This window comes from Dasypus novemcinctus, chromosome 6 (assembly GCF_030445035.2).
Source record: "Dasypus novemcinctus isolate mDasNov1 chromosome 6, mDasNov1.1.hap2, whole genome shotgun sequence".
In the NCBI taxonomy this organism is placed as follows: Eukaryota; Metazoa; Chordata; class Mammalia; order Cingulata; family Dasypodidae; genus Dasypus; species Dasypus novemcinctus.
In genome coordinates this window covers 121,987,558-121,996,769 of record NC_080678.1, presented here as the reverse complement: position 1 = coordinate 121,996,769, position 9,212 = coordinate 121,987,558, and the positions used below count along the sequence as shown (strand labels likewise).

The window sequence follows — 9,212 nt, the reverse complement described above, 5'->3', positions numbered from 1 at the left end:
AATAGTTTCTTCAACAAACCATTTTGGAAGAACTGGATAACTATTAAATAAAAGATTGCAAGAAGACAATTATATCATTCCCTATGTAAGAATCAACTAAAAAATGCCCAAAAAATAGATCAAAGATAAATATAAAAGTCAGGAACATAAAACTACTAGAAGAAAATGTAGGGAAACATCTTAAAAGATATTGTGATATGAGCTGGTTTCTTGAACCTTACACCCAAAGCACATGCAACAAAAGAAAACACAGATAAATGAGACCTCCTCAAAAATAAACTTAAACACTTTTGCATCTCACAGGACTTTGTAAAAGGGTGAAAAGGCAGACAACTCAACGGAAAACAATATTTGGAAATCACATGTCCAGTAAGTGTTTAAGATCCATGATATGTAGAGAAGTTACAACTCAACAATAAAGACAAATGACCCAATTAATAAATGGCCAAAAGACTTCTATAGACATTTGTCAAAAGAAGAAATACAAGTGGCAAGAAAACACATGAAAAACTTTTCAACATTACTTATGATTAGGGAAATTCAAATCAAAACTACAATGAGATATCTTATCTCCCTCATCAGAATGGCTGCTATTTAAAGACAGAGAACTGCATTGTTGGAGAGGATATGGAGAGATAGGAACACATTCACTGTTGGTGGGAATGCAGAATGGTACAGCCATTGTGGAAAACTGTTTGACAATTCCTAAGGAAGCTGAAAATAGATTTGCCACATATCCCAGCCATACCACTACTGAGTATATTTGCAGAATAACTGAAAGCAGTGACACAAATAGACATCTGTAACTTATGTTCATATTGGTGTTTTTTACAATTGCCAAAAATTGGAAACAACACAGGTGCCCATCAAATACTGAATGGATAAATAAACTCATATATTCAGTGGTAAAAAGAAATGAAATTTTTAAACATATGACAACATGGATGAACCTGGAGGACATGATGTTGAGTGAAGCAAGCCTGTCACTAAAGGGCAAAAATTGTATGACTGCATTAATATAAACTAAATGTATTATGCAGCATATTGCATAATTCCATTTGTATAAAATGTAAATATAAATCAATTTATAAAGGCGAAATTTGATTAGTGGTAGGGCTAGGGAAGGCATTCTAAGGGGTGTGGAGTTTTCCTTTTTGGAGTAATGAAATATTTCTAAGATTTTTTGTGATGGTGAATGCACAACCTTGTTGTTACATGAAAAGCAATTGTTCATTCACTTTAGATAGTTCACAGGGTATGTGAATATATATCAAAAATGCTTAAATAATTGTGCAAGACTAGCCAGAAATAGCAGCTATATACCGCAAGGGAAATAGAGAGAATGAGATGTGAAGTATTTTCTTATTTGTCTGTTTTTTGTTTATTACAGAAATAATGAAAATGCTCTAAAAATGATTGAAGTGATGAATGCACAACTATGTGATTATACCAAATACCTTAATTGTTCACTTTGGATGAATTGAATGCTTTATTTATATATATCAATAAATTGATTTGTTAACAAATAGAAAATAGATAAATGGGACATCATAATTTAGAAATTTTGTTGCTCAAAGGACTTTATCCTAAATGATAAATGACAGCCTATTCAATGAGAGAAAATATTTGGAAAGCACATATTGATAAAGGATTAATATCCAGTATATATAATGAAATATTTCAATTTAACAACAAAATGACAAACAACCCAATTAAAATTTGGATAAAAGACTTGTGTTGGAGATTTGGACCCAAAGGTATCAGAATGAAAGAAAGTGAAAGAAAGAAAAAGAAAGAACAAGAGAGCTGGGATCAGGGGGTCTGCAAGTAATAACTTCTCAGAAAACTTTATTGTTCACAAGGGGCTCTCTATATACCCCAGTGTGCATGTCAAGAAGCAGGCATACATATATAGTCTAAGGAATTAAAAAAATTTATCTCAACGTACAAAGTCTAAGTGTTCTATTCACTACAAAAGATATGTGCTCATCTTTTCTTTCAGCCTTTAACAGCTTCATCCCATTTGCCGGGAACTCCTAATTACCACATTCTTTAGGTTGCAAGCTCAGCCATGGAGACAGCACTAGCATGGAGACAACATGTCTCTCCTTGTGAGGCCACCGTGCCTCAGTTTCCAACATCTCCCCCTTTTTGTTTTTGCTGAGGTGACCATGCCTGTCTTAGGTTGCCCTCCTCTGAGAGTCTTACCCATCATTGACTACTGGCCAAGCTCTTTGACTTGGGGAAATTATTGAAGTGCTTTTGCTAACACCAGGTTATTTGCATGTCCCATGGCTGTTACGCTTTGCAATTTTCTTCAAAAGCACTGTCTGACACAGGCGAGAATCATGAGCAACAGAACAAATACGATTAGCCCTATTCCTAAAGCTGACAGGAAATGCTGTGATTTCCACCAATTAACTGGGTTAAATTTTATAATATGTGAAATCATATCTGAGAAAATATCCTTATCATTGGCTACATGAATTTGATTTTGAGACATCTCTAATATTTTTCTTCATAATTCCACTATTTCCAGAGAGATATTACTTTTATGGCCTAGCAAATGATTCTTATTTTTTCCCCATTCTATATCAGATGAATTATAGGCAAGAGGAGTAAAACAAAAGTTGCTTTCATTCCAATCACATTTCAATCCCCTTAAGTTTAAATTATACAATTGATCTCCAATATGCAAAACAGCCAATTCTAAATCACTAACCCAATTATTTAACTGTTCATCAATGTGCTCTTGGCTATGACACAAATCACTAGCATTTTTATGCCAATCATACACATATTGTTGAGTCTGTACTTTCACATAAACCTATCATAGCAGAAGCAGCAGCTGTAATGATTCCAATCAGTCCCAAAATGCTTATAATAAGCAGTCCAATAAAGCATTTAGTCCATTTCAAGAATTCTTATGTAGCAATAATTGACTTTCAGAAGATGACTGCCAAACCTGCATCATTCTCACTGGTATCCAGATGTATTTTCTTCATCTGGCCATTGCTAATATTTCTCCATCCTGCAACACACTTCCTGATATGTATACAAGGCACCATTTTCATAAAATTGTGAATCATTCTTAATAGTTATCTTAGCAGTTATGAAAACAAATGGATCTCCAACACAGGTTTTAAAATGTTATGTTTGATTAAGGGTCAAATACTGTCCTGTCTTATTTATATTTCCCAGCCATTCATATGGAGGGGCAATTCCAAGAAATAGTTTCCACAAATTCTTTTGCAGGTTATGACTATGAGTGCCATTAGGCCAAGGGGCTGGTATCCATTTTCCTTTGTAATGTTAACAGTTCCTGTCACAATAGCATAAGGAGAGAGCACACAGGTCCAAAACCCATAGGCAGACACAAGGTGCAAGTTCACAGTTCCAGAAAGTAATGAATACAGCTCAGGTGTTTTTTGTTGTATTACTCCCTGGAGGGTTTGAATTGTGCATCTGAGGGTGCACTCCTCTCAAGAGCAGGAGGGATCTGATCTGATGTTTCAGTCATTGGAGTAAGCATGAAGGAAGTTATGGGGATGTCTATGAGCTGTTGGCAAATAACAGGCAGCCGGAACTGCTGGGCTAGGCACCACAAGATTTGGTACTCATGATGTTCATCTTTTCAGAGGAGCCACTTTTGCCTTTTCTCAGGTTTCAGTGGCAGGGACATGACAGCCACCTGCTACTACTAGCAGGTATCCCAGATGTTTTTTCATAATCTGAGGGTGATTTACAACAGTCCATCATTTCTGTCTTGTTTTTAGTATTTGCAATCTACCCCTGGATAGGGATGGCAGTCTTTAGAGTGACTAAACACTATTGGGTTAGGTCTTTCGCTTTTAGCAGGGCCTCCCATGCTGCACACAATTGCTTTTTTATATTTTGCTTTTGGCCTCTTTTCAGAATTGTGATTAAAACCCAAGGGGTACTTGTTTAGAATTTTGCTTTTGCCACAAATCTACCCAAAGCCAATATGGGTGCTTGCTACATCCAATTCATAGGCTAAGTTAATGTCCACAATTTACCTTCTTGTTATTATTATTTAAAGCAGCTTGCTGGAGGTTTTCCTACTTCCATGAAGGACCTTTCCCAGTTAATACATACAATGGTTTTAATATTTGAGACTAAGTGAGAGATGAAAGATTTTCAGTATTCCAACAATATTACAAACTACATTAACATGAGAAAACATTGCAATTTATCAATTACAGCAGGTTATAGTTTTGTTTTACCGAATTAAACATCATTGAAGAATTTGATAGAGCAGCAGGGACCCTGCAGCCTGTCCCAATTGTTTGCTTAGTTTAGGCTCTTAAGATAAGATAGTATTGTTTCTGATGTTTCTTTTCATTCTGAAAAAAGGATTACTGGTTAACATAATGTCATCAGTAGAGTTTCACCCACTGATTTTTTCTATGCAGCTAGATTATCACCATGCCAGGACAGATGGTTGGGCTATGCACACAGCCTTGGGGAAGCACTGCAAAAGTCCATTGTTGGATTTTCCATAGGTAGGAGAATGCAGGCTGGCTTGACTTGCCTAAGGAAATACCTAAAGAAAGTCTTAGCACGTTTTAAAACAAAGTGATAGTGACATAGTTGGATATTAATTTTTTGCAACAAACTAGCAATATTTGTGACTGCTGCATACTACAATGTTGTTATTTTAATTTATGATAAGAGGTTGTTTCTGTGACACATATCTTTTTATAATAATTAAAACCATAAATAACCACATTGTACTTCTGTTTAATATTATGCTGAAGTATTGGTAAATTTATACGCTGTTAAGTAATCATTTGAAACTTTTACTCATACAACTTTAATTAACAGGGGGTTAAAAAATCTCGCTAATTTTATAACACTTTTAAACACTCAACATATAACATATTAAATTAACCTAACTGTTACTTAAAATTTTTTCAAGGTGAAAGAACAAATCTCTTGTAATTAGTTTGGAATAAAAAGTAAAGCAGGTTTAAACATTATTTTCCTTTAAAAGAGATAAGACCCTTTCTTCTTCAAACACAGGAAATGATGAGGTTAAAGCACAAGAAGCTATTTTGATAAAACAGACTTTCTTTGTATATACTGATTATTCAGGATAAAAACTCTATATCCTTAGTTCAGATCAGTGAGATAATGAAATATTTGTCCTTTAATGACTGGCTTACTTCAGTCATCACTGTCTTCAAGATTCATCCATGTTGTCTCATGTTTTAATACTTCATTCATTTTTACAGCTGAGTAATATTCCAGCATATATATATATACTGCATTTTATTTATCATTTCATCCATTGACGAAAACTTGGGTTGCATCCATCTTCTGGCAATTGTGAATAATGCTGTAATGAACACTGGTGTATTTATGTTTGCAGAATTGCTTTCAATTCTTCTATTAATGGGATTGTCAGATAATATGGTAATTCTATACTTAGCTTCCTGAGAAACTGTAAATCTATCCTCCCCACTGGCTACAGCATTTCAAATTCCCACCACTGTGTCCCAACAGGAACACAGGATAAGTATTCCTGTTCCACCACATCCTCTCCAACCCTTGTAGTTTTGTTCTGTTAATAGTAGTTAGGCTAATAAGTGTAAGATGATATCACATTGTAGTATTTCATTTGCATTTCGCTAATAGCTGGTGTGGCTGTTTGGGATTATTTATTAATTCAAAAAGGGAGATTATGTTTGTAAACTGGTCTGCTCCTCTGGGTGTGATTACCCTTTGATTATATTATATTCAGCTGAGATGTCTTACTAAATTATGTAAGATTAGGGATCATTATTAGAGATGGAACTCAGACTCTGATAAAAGAGACTCTCGTAAAAGTAGGCACATAGGAAAAGAGCACATAGGGATAGAGATGATGCCAAGACACAGATGAGGCCCCAGGAAGAGAGAGAATCCTGATAGTCTAGAGCTGGTCTTGTGAAAAAAGAACAGCTAACTCTAGAAAGAAACAAGCATTGGGGAGAGAGACAAACCTTATGCCAGCCTACAGCTGAGATCAGAAGCTGTGATTTTGGAGCATTAAGACGAAGGAGGGCAGAACCCTTACTGCCCACCATCTTGCTTCAACACATAGCAAATGACTTTGGATTACAAAGTACCACTTATGGTACTTTGAGTTGGATTCTTTCCAACTTTTTAATTGTTTGGAAAAGTGTAAGCAGGAATGGTATTAGTTCTTTGTGGAATGATTGTAGAACTCACCTGTAATGCCAGCTGGTTTGGGGATTTTCTTGGTGGGGGAAATTTTGATTTTTTTAACAATTCAATTTTATTGATACATGCTATTAAAGCATAAATCCATCAAAAGTGTACAATCAGTGCTATTCAGTGTAATCAAATATTTGTGCATTCAGCAATTCAACCATACTTAGAGCACTTTCATTATTCCAATTATAATAAACAAAATTCTTCACCTTTCAATCTCTCTATGCTTCCTGTGCTGCAAATAGCTGCTATTCTTTTTCCATCTCTCTAGCATATTTCTGTTTTTATTTAGGAAAATCAGTCACATATGAAATGTTACCCATATTTATGTTTTACATGAGGTATCACTATCTTATAGAGTTTGGTGGGGAAGGTTTTGATTACTAGTTCAATCTCACACTTGTGATTACTTTTCAGTTCTATTTTTTCTCTCATCAATCTCATTACTTGTAATTTAACTGTTGAGGTCTTCTATTTCTTCTTTCATCAATTGATTTGTGTTTCTAGAAATTTGTCCATTTCATCTAACTTATCCATCAAATATTTATCAAAGTATCTTATTATGATACTCTTTATTTCTGTGGTGTCAGTGGTGATATCCCCTCTCTCATTGGTGATTATATATGTATTTGCAATTTCACTTTTTTTAAAGTTTGTGTCAATTTTATTAATCTTCTCAAATAACCAGCCTTTTCCTTTCTTTCTAATATTTTTTATTGTGTTTCATTTTAATTATGCTCTATTCTTTGTTATATCCGTCCTTCTTCTTGTTTTGAGATTAGTGTGTTGTTCTTTTTCTAGTTCTACCAGGTATGGCATTAGAGCTCTGATTTTAGCTTTTTCTATTTTTAAGGTAGGCATTTAGGTCTACACATTTCCCTTTCAGCACTGACTTAATGGTATCCTCTAAATTTTCATAAATTTTATCTCATTGTCATCCTCTACAGGGTAGGTACTGATTTCTCTGTGTGTTTTTAGCTTTCATATATTTGTGCTTATTCCAGTTCTACATCCTTTATGGTTTTCTAGTTATATTCCATTGTGGTCAGAGAAAGTGCCCTGTATAAGTTTTTTTTTTTTTTTTTTCCATTATTAGTTTTTAATGCAACCTCAAACATTTTACTAACAATTCTGATTTCCTTTTGAAATAGGCTTCTGTACATATCCACTTATATACAAACATTATTAAACAGGATTTTAAAACAAACTTTATGTACAAAAGATCAGCATTCTTATAAATAAAAATATTAGGTGGCAAAAAGGCACTTGTAAGTAAAAATCGACAGTAGTTTGTACAAAACAAAAACATTTTTTACCTTGGATATTGTACAATAAACAATCCCTATATCATTGCTAACTAATGTTAATGATGTAACTTTTAAAAACGCATTTACATATACTCTGAAGTTCATTTAATAAAAGCACCATGATTCTCTCTAAGTTCACACTGATGTAAAGTTAAAACACAATTACCAAAAAACCCAGTGTTCAATATTTTCCTTGTTCAAAAGTTTTTGTATTTCTAAATGGGAAACTTTATCTGAAATTACCATAGTGTAAAACAAAAAATAAAACAAAGAAACCCTGCTGCTTTGACTTAAAACTCTACAATTATTGCAGGTTGCATTTTTTAAAGAGCACTACTCATGCACTCCTTGAAAACTTTTTAATACTATTGCTGGCAAAGTTTTTGGATATCAAATAACTTAAAAGTTACTTCAAACCAGTTGAAGCTTTATTTGAATGTTGACAACTTAAAAAATGCTGTACATCAGTTACAAAACTGAATAGGAATCATGCCAATTCATTTGGTGTGCAAAAATATTTTTCCACCACACAGAATTTAAGGGTTTCAGAGAATTTCTTTTTCAAATTTACATATTACAAAGAAATACTAAGTGGGTATTCCTTTCTCAAGGAGATGTTAGTATGCTTCCACTCTCGTCAAACTTCTTATCTTTTGACAAAGTGCTGCAACCTGTTTGAGCAGTTCTGTTTTTGTCCTGTAATTGTTCCACTGTTTCTTTGTGAGCTTTTTCCATACTGTTCATCTTTGTTCTCAAATTCGACTCTTGGTACTGAAAATCTGCTGTTACTTCAGTTAACTTTTTATCTTTTTCTAGAATGGTCTGGTCTCTTTGCTGCAAGAGACACTTAAGTGACATCTCTTCTTCTTTCAGTTGACTTATAAGGACAAAATTGTCTGTTCCCCCACTATCTGCTGACTGATTTATAGAGCTACTGACAGAAATGGATGCAACTGGCAAATTCCCTTACTAATGGCACACATTACATACACCTATCTCTATCGGATGGCTTAGATTCGAATGTGGGTTTTTTCTTTGGAGTTTCATTATGAATTGCTGCAGAGAATTTATGGCTTTTTTTCCCACAGTTCCTGCTCTTGTTCTGGACTCAGGTTGCTGATTTTGTGATGGCTACTGCTGTGGCGGTGGCGGTGGTGCTTCGGGTGAGGCTGGTCTTTCTACGGAAGAGATGAAGATAAGTTGGAATGTGACGACCCCAGGCTCTTCCTCTGCTCCTTTGTCTTCTGTAAAACCCTCTTGTATGATAAACTACACGACCAGCATAACTTCCCACCCACCTTTCTTCTTCCTTCCTCCTTCCGATGAAAAGCACACTACTGTTTGCACTGTTCACAGGTCTGAGGTGGTCCATATTTTTTTTCTGAATTTGTACAACGTTGACACTTGGTGCCAATAAACGCTGCAATTATGTTAAGTACTAAAAGATTTGGGCGTCCCAACTTGCTTCACATTTTGAGCACACTTCTTACAAATTGTTAGTTTTGCTCTCTTGTTGAAATTCTGATCTACAGTAAGTGCATTTTACAATAGGATGTGCAATCTGACATTTCTTGCAGAGCTGCTGTCCCTGGGAGAATGGGATAGGGCTGGGTGCACTTGGTGCAGGCGTGCAGGGCCGAGGCCGCCTTCCTGCGCCCGGTCTCCGCC

At 35.0% G+C, this 9,212-nt stretch overlaps 1 protein-coding gene across 2 annotated transcripts in view; it reads right to left on the bottom strand.

Moving 5' to 3' along the window:
- Nucleotides 1-1,468: 1,468 nt before the first annotated feature.
- LOC101434656 (zinc finger protein 596-like) overlaps nucleotides 1,469-9,212 on the bottom strand; it is a 112,487-nt gene continuing 104,743 nt past the window's right edge. Inside the window, exon 5 of one of the 2 annotated variants that reach the window (XM_071215936.1) lies at nucleotides 1,469-5,359. In XM_071215936.1, the coding sequence (XP_071072037.1) occupies nucleotides 5,300-5,359 (60 nt within the window). In that variant the 3' untranslated portion in view covers nucleotides 1,469-5,299. Of the gene's footprint in view, nucleotides 8,723-9,212 lie in introns of both variants that reach the window. The other variant, XM_023586056.3, reaches the window with a different exon arrangement.